The following is an 18322-nucleotide window of genomic DNA, read 5'->3' as shown; positions in this document are numbered from 1 at the left end:
GACAAAAAAAATCCCCCACCCCAATTTTTTGAACCCCCTTATGATTCATCACCCCAAACTCAATCCCAGCCTTCCCTTTGTGGTATGGTACCTTGCTGTACAATTTCAGAGAGATCCATACACTTGAACACAAGTTACTGTATGGAAACTAGAAAAATGCTTGTTTTTTGGCCCCTTTTTGGCCCAAAATTTCTAAACGTTTTGGGCAATTACCCCCAAACTCAATTCCAGCTTTTCCTTTGTGATATGGAACCTTGTAGTACAATTTCATAAAGATCCATACACTTACACACAAGTTATTGTCCTGAAACTAGAAAAATGCTTGTTTTTTGTCCCTTTTTGGCCCCTAATTCCTAAAATTTTGAGGCTATTACCCCCAAAATCAATCCCAGCCTTCCCTTTGTGGTATAGTACCTTGCAGTACAATTTCAGAGATCCATACACTTGAACACAATTTATTGTCTGAAGACTAGAAAAATGCTTATTTTTGGTCCCTTATTCCTAAATGTTTTGGGCAATTACCCCCAAACTCAATTCCAGCTTTTCCTTTGTGATATGGAACCTTGTAGTACAATTTCATAAAGATCCATACACTTACACACAAGTTATTGTCCTGGAACTAGAAAAATGCTTGTTTTTTGCCCCTTATTGGCCCCAAATTCCTAAAATTTTGAGGCAATTACCCCCAAAATATATCCCAGCCTTCCCTTTGTGGTATGGTACCTTGCAGTACAATTTCAAAGAGATCCATACACTTGAACACAAGTTATTGTCTGAACAATAGAAAAATGCTTATTTTTGGCCCCTTTTTGGCCCCTTATTTCTGAACGTTTTGGGCAATTACCCCCAAACTTAATTCCAGCTTTTCCTTTGTGATATGGAATCATGTAGTACAATTTCAGAAAGATCCATACACTTACACACAAGTTATTGTCATGAAACTAGAAAAATGCTTGTTTTTTGCCCCTTTTTTGGCTCCTAATTCCTAAAATTTTAAGGCAATTACCCCCAAAATCAATCCCAGCATTCCCTTTGTGATGTGTAACCGTGTGCTAAAATGTCAGAGAGATCCATACACTAACACACAAGTTATGTCTGGAAGTTACAAAAATGCTTATTTTTGGCCCCTTTATGACCCCTAATTCCTTAACTGTTGGTACCATAACCCCCAAAATCAATCCCAACCTTCCTTTTGTGGTATTGAACCTTATGGTAGAATTTCATAGAGATCCATACACTTAAACTAAAGTTAGAGTGCGAAAACCAACGTGTCTTCGGACGACCCCAATGTCATACCAATATACGACCGCAAAACAACTCTAATGAACGAAATAATTCATGGTATTGTAACTTACTAAATTTAACATAATTTTACCTGTTTTGTTTTCTCTGAAAACTAAACAAACTCTCCCATACCCATCACAAGGATCCATTTCATATATTTTACATCTGCTGTCAAATGATGGTTTCTCTAAACCTACAAATATGATATCAAAGATAATTATTTATTGAAAACCATTGCATGTTGTGAATATATTCTATAAACCAACTAGCAATGTGTATTAAAGTATATCTTTATTGCTGCATTAACAAGAAGAAAATGAACATAAACTCTTAAAATAGAGATATGGTTTTCATACTTGAAACTTTATCAAGATGTAATGTAAAAAACAAACTAAACAGAAAGGATTATAAGCTTCTTGCTGGGAGGTGTGATCATTTGCTCTGTGTTGAAGGCTTTAATCAGACTTTGAGATGAAGAACAGAAATATTTAATTCACTTTTTTTTTATAATATGTATGGGTAAAGAGAAAATCATTCAAATCAACATCTGTTTAATTGCAAACATTTGCATGCATGATAAATCTAGTTTTGAGGGTGTTATATATCAATCTGACACATAAAACTTGAAAAAGAAACTTTATGAACTTCCAAGAAATCTTTTAAGAACTGAACACTTTAATGAAACTTAAAAATGTGTCACCCTTTAAATCTTTATTAAGTCCTATTTTGCGCCAATCAGCAAAAAAAGAAACAGTTTGATAAATTGTGGTACAGAAAAAAATGATATTGACTTTTTTTTATATGGTTTTGTCTCTGAAATGCAATTTAACAAGAAAAAATTACATTCCAGGAGAACCTGAGATCACATTCAGTTTTTGGTGGGGTTTTTGTTGCTCAGTCTTTTGCCATTGTACTGTCTGATTTTTTATTTGACTTGTAAACCTTGAAAGTCCCCATGGTATCTTCAAACTCTTTTTTATGTGTTATAAATGACAGTTTGCATACTTTAAGAGTAAGAAGTACAAATATTACAATCTATAGCTGAATTAACATAATTTTTTGGCAAACTGCACAACCATCCCTATGCATGTAAATGTAGAACATCAAACCTGTAGCTTCATCTTCACTATCAGAGTCTGCCTCTAGGTCCAGCAATGTAGGATTAACATGACTTGATGCCACATTACCAGCAATACGGGTCAACTGACTTACTCTGTTGATATACAGCTTCCCAACTGGAGTAGGACCATCTAAAAAAAACATTTCAATCATAATACAACAATAATTAATGAGATTTATGGTTGCATAACAAAGGGATACCTAAATTTGTTTTGTTTAAAATGATCTTAGCATGAAATAGGTGATAAAGTAATGAACAATATTGGCTATCTGACACTTGATTTACTATACTGATAAGACACCTGTGTGATTCAACTTTACGGTCTTTACCAGTCTAGGATTAGTCACTGCCACCTAGCAGTTTAGGCATTAACCAATTGTGTAAACTTTTTATATCATTTATAAACTTCTGTTATATCTGAATAAGAAAAGAAAATGCCAGTTTTTCATGTTTTCTTTTAATATAAGTTTTGTTTTATGAAGATACATGACCACATCACTTTTTGATGTCCTTGATTTTGGAAAACTTTATGTTTTCACACAAAGCAATATCAAAGCTTTCATTAGAATGTCAGTTTCTTTCACAAGAAATAAAGAAGGTTTAGATTTTCAAATTTTAACTCAATGCTTATCTTATAAACAGTATTTGTTGTTAATTTGAAATGACAAAAATTCTTGATAAAATTGATATATATTTCACACCTTTTACGAATTAACATATTTAATGCACAAAAATGTAGCTTTGATTTGATTAAATATGTTTACAAGTAAAGCTTGGCTATATTTATGACTTGCAATATTAATGTGCGATCCCACAAACAAATACACCTAAAAAAACTCAGAAACGAACTAGGATTTTCTAACAGAAATTGGTACTTGAACAGTATACTCATTTTTTGCAACTTTATTGAAATTAATTCAAGCAGCCAATTTCAGAATAAATCAATGTGATGTTATAAATAAAATCAAGATGTGAACATATGCATATATACCAATACTGTTGTTCGGAAAACAGAAAACTAACAAATTGTTAACAAATATTTTACAGTCAATTCCTTTCAAATAAATGACAATTTCTAAAATGAATTAAGAATTAGAAAGAGGAATGGTATCTAGGATAGTGCCATTTCATTTTTACCTACAATAGATAGTACTGAAATGGCAAATGTAAAATAAAACTAACATGTGTGATTATGACGGATGGTTGTTTAATGTCCAATCAAAATTCATATTCAGGACTTGAACATATTATAAATGTGATATGAATATGAACCCTGCTTTGTACTAGACTGACACCCTGAGTTACACTTTTAAAACTTGATAGTTAACGAGGTTACAGTCTGAATATCCTGAGCTACACTTTAAACTTGCAAGTTCATGAGGTTACAGTCTGTACACCCTGTACAAGACTTTTAACTAGCTAGTTCATGAGGTTACAGTCCATACACCCTGAGCTACGCTTTAAACTTGCTAGTTCATGAGGTTACAAATCTGTACGCCCTGAGCAAGACTTTTAACTTGCTAGTAAATGAGGTTACAGTCCATACGCCCTCAGCTACACTTTAAACTTGCTGGTTCATGAGGTTACAGTCCATACACCCTGAGCAAGACTTTTAACTTGCTTGTTTATGAGGTTACAGTCCTTTCACCCTGAGCTACACTTTAAACTTGCTAGTTCATGAGGTTACAGTCGGTACACTCTGAGCTAGAATTTAAACTTGCTAGTTCATGAGGTTACAGTCCGTACACCCTGAGCTACACTTTAAACTTGCTAGTTGATTAAAATAATTTTACCTAGTGTAAATCAAAAGTAATAGGTAAATAATCAAATGTTTCATTTCTACATACATGTATAAAAATCTTACATATTATAATTATTGAGTTCAGGAACTGTATATTTTAAAAGCTTTGTAGTGAATTGTCAGCTAAACAACTATGTGACTAAACAAGAGGCTCTCAAGGGCCTGAATCGCTCACCTGTAATTTTTTGCTTAAATCTTTCATCAATGATTATTTTTGCTTTTCAACATATATTAATGAGTGGCTTAAAAATGCCATTTAAATGTTCTTTGTATCTGTCATATTTTCTTCAAAAGCAAAAAATGCATTTTACCCCTATGTTCCATTTTAGCCATAGTGGCTATGTTTCTTGACGTACAAGAAAATAAAATACAAAATTTATACTACGGTAGATACTCTGAAACTCATTCAGCCCAAGTTTGGCTGAAATTGATTCAGCAGTTTCAAAGACGATGATTTTTTAAAGTAAGCAAACTAGATAAAATTGTGAAAAATTGTCTTTAAAGGACAATAACTCCTTAAGGGATCAATTGACAATTTTGGTCATATAAAACTGATTTGTAGATCTTACTTTGATGAACATTTTTGCGGTTTACAGTTTATCTTGATCTATAATAATATCCGATAAGATAATAACCGAAAACTGCAAAATTTCCTTAAAATCATCAATTTAGGGGCAATAACCTAAAAATCAGATACCTGATTTGGCTGATAATTTCAGGGCAGGTAGACCTTGACCTAATGAATACTTTAACTTCTTGTCTGATTTGCTCTAAGTGCTTTAGTTTTTGAGATATAAGCCAAAAACTGCATGTTACCCTATGTTCTATTTTTAGCCATGGTGGCCATGTTTTCTAAGGAAACAGAAAATAAAACACAAACTTTATTCATGATAACCTAAGAATCATTCAGCTTAAGTTTGGTTTAATTTGGTTCAGTAGTTTCAGAGGAGAAGATTTTTTAAGTTAGAAAACATGATAAACAAATTGTGTAAAATTGTCCTTAAAGGGCAATAACTCCTTAAGGGGTCAATTGACAATTTTGGTCATTAAACTTATTTGTAGATCTTACTTTGTTGAACATTTTTGCTGTTCACAGTTTTTCTTTATCTATAATAATATTCAAGATAATAACCAAAAACTGTAAAATTTCCTTAAAATTACCAATTTAGTGGCATCAACCCAACAATGGGTTGTTAGATTGATCTGAAAATTTCAGGGCTGATAGAACTTGACCTAATGAACATTTTTATCCCCCAGTCAGATTTGCTCTAAATGCTTTAGTTTTTGAGATATAAGCCAAAAACTGCATTTTACCCCTATGTTCTATTTTTAGCTATGGCGGCCATGTTTTTAGACTAAACAAAAAATAAAACAAACATTTTATTCTAGATACCCTAAGGATCATTCAACTTAAGTTTGGTTGGAATTGGTTTAGTAGTTTCAGAGGAAAAGATGTTTGAAATAGTTTACACCGGACGGATGATGACGGATGCAAAGTGATGGCAAAAGCTCACATTAGGAAAGGTGAGCTAAAAATAAGATAGTTTGGTTGATTAATATTGGCAGAGGAGGGGATTCCAAGTTAAATTCTGTTTGTGTAGTCAATCATACCGGTAATGTATCCGTGCTCTCCATAATAAAAAATTGACCTTAATTAAACTCCGCCTGTGTTGTAAGTCATACTGGTATGGTATATGTACTCTTACTTAATAAAAATGACTTCACTAGCAAGCAAATTGACAAAACTAATGACATACATTTTGTGCATACTTGATTTAACTGCCATAAAGACTTAACCCAAATGTGTACAGTTAAATTGTGCATATATTTACATGGACACAAGTAGTATCGGAAACTATATGTCAGTGTATGTAGATTTAAGTGGCTAGCATGGCTACATCCTAGTTGGTGAGGTGATTTCTCAGGAAAGAATTGGACTATAGTTTCAATCTTTCCAAAAACACCTTCTCAAATTTTTATAAATGCAAGCCTATCCAATAGATTCCAGATAAGGTTTCCGCAACAACCTGTGATATGCATGCCATAGAGAACCTAATAGTAACTTTTTTTCATTATACATGTTTGGTGGTTCCTTTGATTGGGTTTTGTCAAGTGCATGCATGTACAGGTTTTTTGTCTTGAATCAACACTGTATCCCTTAATTTCCCATTGGTGGACACTCCGAATAAATTTATTTTCTGCAAACATTACAATTATTACACATTTATTTATTTAGTGTTCCTTTTTCAATGTAGGTGTATCTAATTTAGTTGTATCAAATTTAATACAAGTGTAGTCATGCATGGATACATGTTAACAAATTACTAAGATAATACATAAAGTGAACATGAACATGACACAGCTAGCTTACAAAGCCCTGATAATCTCAGTTCTAAAGGATGTCTATAAATCTCTGGTCCTATAATAATGAAAAATTCTCATTGTTTAAAGTAAATGAAATACAGTAACCCATATGAATATATATCATTTTCACAAATATGCCAACTGTCTCCTTAAACTTGAGCAGTTTCTTTTCACATATGGCAGCATTAAATTGATTCATGAAGTTTTGAATTAGTAATGGAGTTTACTTTTAACTATTAGTAAAGTAGGTTTTCAGCAAATCAACATACTTTTGCATATTCTAGAAATATATCCTTAAAGTTTAACATAAAGGGAGGAGATTATATAGCTTAATTTTTCTGACAATATGCTGAGTCAGATTTTTTTAATTGAAATACATTTTTTCTAAATTTTCAATTAATCATATTTTTTTTGTAAGTGTGCAACCAGCTTACTTTTTGATAGCATATTCAAAAAAAAAGTTGAAATGTTTTAGTTTTGATTTTCCGTTGAATATCCATAATACATAACCAGAGTAGAAAACACACAATTAAATCTCACCATTTATAGTTTATCTATAGAGTAGTGAAACAATCTACAGTCCAAAGCAAAACATTTGAATTGTCTCCCTTTGAAACCATTCTAAATAAATGCACAGAGGTCCAACCCTGAACAGTTGGGGCAAAAATGGACACAATATTTGTGCTTGATACAGGTCTGAATTTGGATTGAAATTAAATGTTTGACACATAATAGGTTTCTGACACAGAATAACTGTAGTCAAAGAACTTAGAATTGGTTATATGATTTGAATTTATATTCAATTTTGGCTTTTGTGCAATACACTATGCTGTTGCGAATTGCCCCTTTTTTGGCCTCTAATTCCGAAATTACCATAACCCCTAAAATCAATCCCAACCTTCATTTTGTGGTTATAAACCTTGTGTTTAAATTTCATAGATTTCTATTAACTAATACTAAAGTTATTGTCCGGAAACCAAGTGTCTTCGGACGACGACAATGTGATACCAATATACGACCGCAAAAATTTTTGAGATGACAGACTGAGGTTTCTCATTGATTATTTAAGATGTGGGATTTGTTTGTTGCTTTAATAAATCATTACTTATTGTATGGACTGTACATCTTTTTTTTAGTTTCATTAATTTTGTGGTACATGTGTATTTACTGCTTTATATTCAAATGTGCTTGATATATTTAGGGTGCTTGCAGTTTCATTATCATCCATTTTTGGGGGTACATTTGTGTTTGTTGTTTCATTATTTATACTGTGGAGCATGTGAATCTTAATTGTGAAGTACACATGTATGCTTTTTAATTGTTTTGTCCTCATTGTTCAAATATAATTAAACTTACTGTCCATTTTCACATTCCATGTCAATTTGAAGCCATCAGTTGTCAAATAAAAGTTCTTGAAATCTTCTGGCAGGAAGCAACCGTTTCTCTAATAATTAAAATGAATTATACGTAACAAACAGAAAAATCTTGATGAATCATTCATTGTGTCATTAAGTCCTTGATTATCAGTTTCTAAATCAAAATTCTTTCTTGAAATAAATAAGTAGATGCTATGTAGGTCTTGGCAGGTCTTTGCATGTTTGTCACTTTACATGTATTAAAACAACTGATTTTTATAGTTTGTTCTTACAATGAATGTTGAGCTGTAGATGTATAAATAACCTGTCACGTACGGTCTGTGTTTTTGTTAGATGTTTTTTCTGCTTTGTAAAGATCTGATGAGTAAAGCCATTTCCAACTGATTTTTATAGTTTGATCTCTATGTTGTGCTGTAACACCAATGTTCCAGGTTAGGGGAGGGTTGAGTGCTCACAAACATGTTTAACCCTGCTTAATTCTTTATGTGCCTGTCCCAAGTCAGGAGCCTGTAGTTCAGTGGTTGTCGTTGGTTCATGTCTGTCATACTTGTTTTTTCGTAAATTGTTTTGTTATAAATAAGGCTGTTAGTTTTTTCAATTGAATTGTTTCATATATTTTTTATGTCAGGGTTTTTTTTATAGCTGACTATACAGCATGGGTTTTCTCATTTTTGAAGGCCTTTAGGTTGCCTATAATTGCTTACATCCACTTCATTTGAAGTTGGGTGAATAGTTGTCTCATTGGCAATCATACCACATCTCCTTATTTTTATCTTATATTACTTAAAAGTATCACATTTTTCATGTTCAGACTGTTTTGGGGAATTTGTTGATGAAATCAGAACTTTTATAATCTATTCTAAATTTATTTCCTACTTTTCTAGACTTGAGGCAATCTACAACTATTTGATGATTTTTCTAGACATCTGTCTACTATAGAAGACGTTATATCAACCTCTAAATGTCTTTTGAGTTTTGTGTTGTTTGTTTGCTGTTTAATTAATATTCAACCCATATTTCCTTTTATTTGTTGATTTTTCTAAAGCACAGAGAAGACAGGACAAGTGACCAACAAATGACAGATAATGAAATAAAATTTAAGAATTGTTGGTTTTTACTGAAAATTCAAAAAAATTCTACCTGTTCCCACATCAAAACAGCATGACGATCTGCTGGGGATCTTTGGTCCAACTCAATTTTGCATACACCAGTCTTTTTTTCTATAAAGAATATGATTTGATAGCAATAAGGAAAAACTTTTTAAACTATACTTTTTCTGTATTACTTTTACTTAAGAAGGATTTTTCACTTTTTTATTTGTGTGTACTGTAAGATTAGTCTGTTTATTAATGTATTTAAGTGGTTGATAGTGTTAACAAACAGAAAAATTACACAATTTGCCAGCTGTTATTCTCAATATTTAAAATTATTGAATTTTTTTCATAAAAAGATTTTCCTGTAAATTTTTTATGAATTGAGCCATGACATTTTGTAATCCGTACAAAATAACAGTACCATATGCATTTTATTCACGGCAATAAAGAAAATTGGTGATTTAGAGTTGTCTTATACTTGACAAAAATTCAATATTGACAACCAATAAGCTTCCAACAATTTGGTTTTATGGTGTTAAATTTTTTTTTAAGGTGTACTCGTTATTTCTTTGAAGATTTGAAATATAACAAACATGAAGAAATTTGAGGAAATTTTAGGGTTTGTTTATTAACACTTGAATATGTAATACCTTCACAAAATATGCCATCAATAAACCTACCAAAATTTGAAAACCTCAATCAAGTTATGTTTATCTAGAATTTACTACATTCAAAATATAATCTTTTTAAATCTGTAGTAATTTCACAAAAAGCAAATTGTCAAAGTATAATGGGCCACTAATAAAATAAAAAACAAACCAAAAATAGCATTCTTGCAATTTACTTTTTTCTGCTCCAATGTCTTGACAAAAGGTAAATAGCTGAGATACTTAAAGGAAGCCTTTTTAGTCTGAGGAGGGGGACGGTTTGGTACCAGAAAACTAGTTTAACCCTGCCACGTTCTGTCCCAAATCAGGAGCCTGTACTTCAGTGGTTGTCATTGGTTCCTCTCCGTCATATTTGTTTTTCGCAAATTGTTTTGTCATAAATTAGGCTGTTTGTTTTCTCAGTTGAATTGTTTCATATTTTTCATTTTGGGCTCTTTTATAGCCGACTATACAGACACAGTATAGGGTTTTCTCATGGTTGAATTATATGAAAGGCCATACAGTTGCCTGTAATTGCTTACATTCACTTCATTTGAACTTTTGTGAATAGTTGTCTCCTTATTTTTATATTTGTCATCTAACTGGTGAACCAGGTTCTTTTCTTTGTTTCAATTTGGCCCAACTCTATAGGCAAACTATTTTACTAACTGTTGTAATCCGACTATTTTAATCATATCTTTTTTAAAAGAACAAACTAATGAATGGAATGGTGTCTTCAATAAAAATGTGGTACAGATTCTATTCAGCAATTCTGGAATTGTAATACATGTACGCCACTCTACAAGTAGTTAATACAAAGTTCCTTCCAAACAGAAAACAGAGAAACACATTGCGTATTAATATTATATTCCTTTTTTATCAACCAAGTGGTAAGTCAGCAGTCAAATATTAATGAATAGTTGGTCTCTCTTCACACATTGTAAGAAAAATCACAGGTTCAACGCTGATTTTACCACACTTTTGTCTGTTAAACCTTCAGAAAAACTGATTGCTTACATGAAACCAAAGGTGATAGCTGATTATTAACAATCATTATTGTTTCCCATTTTAAACAAAATAAAAATTGGAAAAAAAGAAATTTGTTCAACTTTTACAGATTATGTTTGAGTAGTAATTTCTTAATATGGGGAGGAAGTCCCCAATAATTGTCCCCAATAACAGTAAGAAAATGAATTAAACCAAAAAATAAATGTGTAGTTCAGCACATTGTTTTATAGCAAAAAAAAAGTTCTCTTGGGAAACTCACCTCAGATCAATCAGGCAGATTTTTGTATCTGAACAAAGATCAGTAGAAAGCCAATTTTGTATAAACTATTATGCTTATAATCAAACTATAATTTAAAACTAGCAAAAAAAAAAATGCAATCCTTAAAATAGATTTCTTTTCGTTTACATTGAAAAGGATGTCATACATAAAATTCCTAACAATAAGACCAACATCGGAAAAGTTTTCGTAATTCAGTGACTTTTTCACCAGAAATTATGCTGGGAATATTTTTACAAAAAATGTTTACCTGTAAATATAAAAATCTGGTATGAGCAGGATATCATAAAGTATTTTAAAGGTTTGCTGACTTGGTCTCCTTTTCACAGGTATCACCTGCCTTTTATAAACGTAAATACACTTTTGGTATTTAGCTGAATTTTGTCTCTGAATCACCTTTGATCTGCTCCGAATAACCTTCTGATGTCAAACAACAATCACTTTTTAATTATTTTGTGATGTCAAATTTTACAGGAACTTGTGTTATTTTACGTTATGGTAGACAAATTTGCATACATGTGTAAATATGTCTATTAGAAATCATGCATTTGTGACACTATGGATGAAAAAGATAGCATGTAGTTCATGAGCAAAATTGTGTATGCAGACAGGTATTCATTAAAGGAGAGGGCACATTTTCAATTATAATTCAGCCACTCAAATCAGTTGGAAGATTGCATTGTGTTTGATAAGTTGTGATGCTATTTTCCCAATTTTTCACTCTTGACATACACCTTATCGCTATTTAGTCCAATCCAGAAAAAAACAGTCATTTAGACAACTTCCTGTTTGGGTCAAGTGTTGCAAAAACAAAGGTCATCAGTAACGAGCTAAGAAAGGAAAATGTTTAGAAAGCGAACATTTTGAAACTATGATAGATTATTTTATGATCCACTTTTTAAAATATAAATTAAAATCATAAAAATGCTTTGTATGAGGTGTTTACCATGGTTTAAACATGTCTCTTTTTGAAAAGTTTCATGCATATATAATACATTGTTTAAACAGGGCCAAAGATAGCTTCAACTGGATAAAAAAGTTGTGTAATTTCAGAATTTATCCGGATTGGAATAAATAGCATCGCCAAGCGATAAGGTGTATTATGTATCTTAGTACAGTGTGACATTACTCAGTGAAACTATAGTACTAAATGAAACAAGAAAAAACAAAGAGACCAGTTGTGTCAACATCATAGGTGGATCCAGGGGGGTGGCTTTGTGGGAAAAATTTTGTTGATTATATAGGGAAACACTGAAGCATGATTGGAGCGGGCCAATCCTTAGGTCAGTCAGCGCCCACCCCCCCCCCTTTATGAAAAGTTCTGGATCCGCCACTGAACATATAAATTGACCTTAGGATCAGAATCACGATGTATTGTCGAAGTGTAAGAAAATACCTAGATTTCTTATGACGCCTATGTTTAATTGTTCTAACAAGTTTCTTGTTTTTGCAAGCTCTTCTAAGGAGTCCATTTTGATTTTTAGTAAAACAGATGCACTGATGGAATGGTCATCTATCTATCATGTTGTCATTATTCATCCCCAAAATTATTGTTTTGATTTGATCGATGTCATTTATAATTTTGGGAAATGACTTGAATATTGAAATGATATAAAACGCAACAGGGACCAGAATTTAAAATTCCCTTCACCACGAAAGAGCTTGACGATAGACACACAGAGGCTCCAAAGGGTCACTGATGATCAATATGTCCTGGGACTATTTATTAGTATAATAATAATAAATTCTTTATTTAAAGAGGGTAAACTCAGTTAGTTACAATAAACTAATCTTCCCTGAGGCCCTCACATACAAATTACAATACAATCAAAAAACAGATATCTACACATAGTTAATTTACAGTCAATTAGTTCAATGTAATATTACTAACATGATAAGATATAAGGCTGTTCAAGATGTACATGTAGTCAAAAAATCAAATACAAATATAAATAAAAGAATATACAAATACATTGTAGAAAACATAATCTTATCAGGACTGTGTTAAGTACTTCTTGATACTTTGTTTAAAAGTATAAGTGTTTTGAGCTTTATGCATTTTGTTTGGTAGTCCATTCCATAACACTGATCCAGAATAAACAAAAGATTTCTTAAATAGCTCAGCTTTTGGCTTAGGAACTATCAGATTACCTTGAGTGACGCCTCTCAGGGAGTAAGGATTATTATCTGATTTCAGTTTAAACTTTTGAACTAGGTACATTGGTGCTTCCATACATATACATTTATATAGAAGTAAATATTTGTGGTATTTTATTCTATTGTCAACTGTCATCCACCCAAGTTCTTTAAATAAGGGGGCTGAGGGGGATAAAGGAACTGCATCTAGAATTAATCTTGCTGCCCTTTTTTGGAGTTTTAAAATTCTTGCTATCCCTTCATTTTTACATTCACCCCAAATAATACAGCAGTAGTCAATCAGGGGCAGAATATACCCATTGTAATATGTTTTCCTTGCATTTATATCTAAAAATTTCTTTATTTTAGAAAGGAGGTATATTCTGGATGATATATTAGCACAAACTTGGTCAATTTGATTTCTCCAGTTAAGTGTGCTGTCAATTTTAACACCTAATAATTTTTCACATGAAGAATTTTGTAATACTTTTGAATCTATTATTAAGTTTGGTTGATAAGTCTGAATTGATAGTTTCTGCTTTGTTCCAGTAACCAAACATTTTGTTTTATTTGCATTAATGAACATGTTATTCATTTTGCACCACTCTTCAACCCTGTATAAATCTTCTTGAACATCATCATGTATATTTTCTATGTTTTTCCCTGATTTATGAAGAGTGGTGTCATCAGCATATAGGTCTGTTTCACAATTTTCAATGCATAAGGGAAGGTCGTTTATAAATAGCACAAACAATAGAGGACCAAGTATAGAACCTTGGGGGACACCAAATTTTACATGTTGTTGTTCAGAGTAAACATTACAAATGTTTACCTGCTGTTTTCTGTTATTCAGGTATGACTTGAAAAAACTAACAGTAGCCTCACTAAATCCATAAATTTCAAGCTTTAAACAAAGAATGTCATGATCTACCAAATCAAAAGCTTTTTTAAAATCTAATAAAATTGCTAGGTTTAAATTACCATCATTCATTTCTTGCAACCATTTGTCAATGATATTCATAAGTGCAGTTTGACAAGAATGCTGCGGCCTGAAACCAGATTGTGTAGGGTGTAAAAGTTTAAGTTTAGATAAGTATTTGTACATGTTATTAGAAACATGCCTTTCTATTAATTTTGATAAAGTTGGAAGAACAGATATAGGTCTGTAATTTGTTGCTAAAAGCTTGTCACCATCCTTGAAAACTGGTGTTACCTTAGCATTCTTCAGTAAAGAAGGATATATACCAGTATCTATCATTCTGTTAAATATGTATGTGAGAGGTGATGCAATAACAGGGGCGCTTAATCTTAGGATTTTTGGTCCTATATTATCCATACCAGATGCTTTGTTTATATCAAGTTTTGTTAACTCATTAAATAGCTCATTCATGATCACTGGTGGTATAGAAAATTTATCATGTTTATGTAATTTATTTTTAACAAATTTACCAAGATTACTGAAATCTGCTTTGTTTACAGGTGTATAACTTCCTTGTTCTCTTAATTTTTCAGCACAGGAAGTGAAAAAGTTATTAAAAGTTTCTGCTATTGATTTTTTACTTTTAGTTGTATTGTTATCTTCAGTGGCTAATTCATATGGTGTATTTTTAACTTTTGGGTTCAGACTGTGAAGACATTTCCATAAAGTTTTAGGGTCATTGGAGTCTTTTACCATATTTTTATAATAATTCTTTTTTGAGCTATCTATGATATGTTTAGTTTTATTTCTCCAAAATCTATACTCACTCCATAAACCAAGTGCATTATATTTATCTCTCATATTCCTAGCGTAAATGATTTCACTGTTATACCATTCAGGCTGTCTGTCCCTTTTTACTCTCTTTTTAACAACAGGAGCATGTTTATCTAAAGCTTTGTTCAACATATCATAAAACAATTGTAGACAGTCAGAGGGGTTTTCTTCAAATTCAATTTTATGAAAAGGTGTAGTTTGCAGATCTAATAAAAATTCATCTTGGTTGAAATTTTTGAAATTTCTATAAGTAATTGTACTGTGTGTATTCTTTTTTCCTATATTTGCTTCTTTCCTTGTTAAACAGATAGGGTAATGGTCACTAATTGCATATCTACACACATGTGATTCATGTACCATAATTGGATTATTGACATAAATATGATCAATCAATGTACTAGAATCTTTTGTTACCCTTGTGGCATCTACAATCAGTTGTTGAAAATTGTACGATTCTAAAACGTTCAGCCATTTTTGAGGAGGTTTGTTTGGTGCTTTAAAATTAAAATTAAAATCACCCATAATTGTTATATCTGAATTCATGGTCATTGCCAGTATAATAGACAGTAAATTAATTTCAGGGGCGTAGCTGCCGTTAGCCACTTTAGGAACGTGCCTACACATAATTTTTTCACAAATATTTTTTTTATAAAAAAAAATAATGACAACATTAGGGAGCTACCATTTGATTTTTATGGGGGGGGGCTAGGATGAAATTTGAAAAAAGGCAGGACAGGAGTTTTGAGTAAAAAAAAAGACAGGATGAGCAACTTGGCAAAAAAAGGCAGGATGACAATTTATGTAAAAAAAGTCAGGATAAACTAATAAAAAAAAAGGCAGGACCGAATAGAGTGAAAAATAAAAAGGCAGGACAGAGATTGTAACAACTATAAAAAAAAGGGCAGGACAACTTTTTTTCATCCTAGCCCCCCATAAAAATCAAATGGTAGCTCCCTAAGTTAACAAAATCTCAACATATACTGCTTGTCATTTAATTACTTAGTAAGATATTTATAAAAAAAAAAATACCTCCTCCAAAAAAAACCAGTTATTGCCCTTGGACAGATAAAATATGTTCAACACGAGGGACTTTGGAACTCTGTTCTTTTATATTTATCAATGTGAAACCTGATTTAGATTTTTTTTAGGGGTGAAAAGTTATTGAAAACTCTAACAAAAAAATCCCATAACACTTCAACCTAAATGAATTGTAGTTGTTTTCATTGACTTAATATTAGTTGTTGATCTTAAAATGATCTGATCACAAACTTTAACATGATAACTGTTAAAAATATTCAAATCAATAAACAAGGAATTATTTGAATCTGGGATAATTTTGAATTCTGTAAAATTGATAAGAAAAGTATGATGAAAACTAACCAAACTATGGAGGTTACTTTCACTGATACTTCAGAGAGAACTCACTAGCCCCTCTTAGCCGTGCATGTATGGGTAACCTTCCTTAATTGGGTTAGTTTTCATCATACAATTATTATCAATTTTCCAGAATTACATATTATTCCAGATTCAAATAAATCTTTGTTTATAGACCATGACTGAAGGGTAGGAGCCAAATAATCTCCATAGAAAGGAGATATGACAATGCTAATACATCTGCATACCAAATATCATTGACCTACCACTAATGGTTCCCCTTAAACTGACCTACCGGTAATCACAAACTTATCCATGTAAATTGTCTTGAAAAGTTTTTTTATTATAATGATATTGAGGTGAGTCTCATTTATTAATGGAATGTCCATTCAAGAACAGGTTGTGTGAATTATGTTATGCAAATTTATGGAACTGTCAAAATTTTGTAAATTTAGACTGCAAATAAAATTTTTTATGGTTAATGACTAGTGAATAAAAAGCTCTCCTTGAAAATATAGGTCATTTTCTAATGCAGAGTTTTGAAATGAGATAAAAAAAAGTCTTTTTATGGCTTAGTCTTTAGTTTTGTTCATACATTAAAATTGAAAAGGGAATTAAATATAAGTTTATTTTTAGCTCACCTGGCCCAAAGGGCCAAGTGAGCTTTTCTCATCACTTGGCGTCCGTCGTCCGTCGTCGTCGTCGTCCGTCGTCGTTAACTTTTACAAAAATCTTCTCCTCTGAAACTACTTGGCCAAATTAAACCAAACTTGGCCACAATCATCATTGGTGTATCTAGTTTAAAAAATGTGTCCGGTGACCTGGCCAACCAACCAAGATGGCCGCCATGGTTAAAAATAGAACATAAGGGTAAAATGTAGATTTTGGCTTATATCTCTGACATCAAAGCATTTAGAGCAAATCTGACGGGGTAAAATTGTTTATCAGGTCAAGATCTATCTGCCCTGAAATTTTCAGATGAATTGGACATTCTTTTGTTGGGTTGCTGCCCCTGAATTGGTAATTTTAAGGAAATTTTGCCGTTTTTTGTTATTATCTTGAATATTATTATAGATAGAGATAAACTGTAAACAGCAATAATGTTCACCAAAGTAAGATCTACAAATAAGTCAACATGACCATAATGGTCAGTTGACCCCTTAAGGAGTTATTGCCCTTTATAGTCAATTTTTAACCATTTTTTCGTAAATTTTTGTAATCTTTTACAAAAATCTTCTCCTCTGAAACTACTAAGACAAATTTAACCAAACTTGTCCACAATCATCATTAGGGTATTTAGTTTAATATATGTGTCTGATGACCCCGCCCGCGAACCAAGATGGCCGACATGGCTAAAAAATAGTACATAGGGTAAAATGCAGTTTTTGGCTCATATCTAAGATCTACAAATAAGTCAACATGACCATAATGGTCAATTGACCCCTTAAGGAGTTATTGCCCTTTATAGTCAATTTTTTACAATTTTCATAAATTTTGTAAATTTTTGTAAATTTTTACAAAATATTTTCCACTGTAACTACTAGGCCAAGTTCATTATAGATAGAGATAATTGTAAGCAGCAAGAATGTTCAGTAAAGTAAGATCTACAAACACATCACCATCACCAAAACAAAATTTTGTCATGAATCCATCTGTGTCCTTTGTTTAATATGCACATAGACTAAGGTGAGCGACACAGGCTCTTTAGAGCCTCTAGTTTAGTATGCATTCTACATGTTAATGACTGTTTAGTGTGTTAAAACTGCAAGTCAAAATTTGGCTAATCAAGTCAATGCATTTGACATGTAATCATGGATATTTTTGGTTGTTTTTTTGAAGAAAAAAATAAGCTTTATATCAGATAACTTTGTTTAATCTGAATTTCTTTAACAGGTACTGTACAAAGGGAAGTAAACTGTATGGTTTTAAATAATTATCTCCCCTATCAACATTATCTCACTCATGTGCTTCAACTGTCTGCCTGCATTTTTACATGTACATGCATATTAATATTTTGGTGAAAGAAGTTCATCCTCTTGATCTACGTTGTCATATTCCTTTCATATTCATATAAGTAAATCCTATCAT

General features: G+C 31.8%; 1 protein-coding gene across 4 annotated transcripts in view; it reads right to left on the bottom strand.

Annotated features, from left to right (window-relative positions):
• Positions 1 to 15196, bottom strand: part of LOC127734997 (tubulin polyglutamylase complex subunit 2-like) — a 41774-nt gene extending 26578 nt beyond the window's left edge. The window contains exons 1-5 of one of the 4 annotated variants that reach the window (XM_052245056.1): positions 14557 to 15196; positions 9086 to 9165; positions 7926 to 8013; positions 2394 to 2534; positions 1376 to 1477 (exon numbers count right to left, since the gene is read on the bottom strand). In XM_052245056.1, coding sequence (XP_052101016.1) covers positions 1376 to 1477; positions 2394 to 2534; positions 7926 to 8013; positions 9086 to 9165; positions 14557 to 14992 — 847 coding nt within the window. In that variant the 5' untranslated portion in view covers positions 14993 to 15196. Of the gene's footprint in view, positions 1 to 1375; positions 1478 to 2393; positions 2535 to 7925; positions 8014 to 9085; positions 9166 to 12367; positions 12580 to 14556 lie in introns of those variants that run through there. The other 3 variants (XM_052245057.1, XM_052245058.1, XM_052245059.1) reach the window with 3 other exon arrangements.
• Between the last annotated feature and the right edge of the window lie 3126 nt (positions 15197 to 18322).

This window comes from Mytilus californianus, unplaced genomic scaffold (assembly GCF_021869535.1).
Source record: "Mytilus californianus isolate M0D057914Y unplaced genomic scaffold, xbMytCali1.0.p SCAF_3, whole genome shotgun sequence".
Classification (NCBI taxonomy): domain Eukaryota; kingdom Metazoa; phylum Mollusca; class Bivalvia; order Mytilida; family Mytilidae; genus Mytilus; species Mytilus californianus.
The sequence above is the reverse complement of the archived record's forward strand: the minus strand, read 5'-3'. Positions and strand labels throughout refer to the sequence as shown.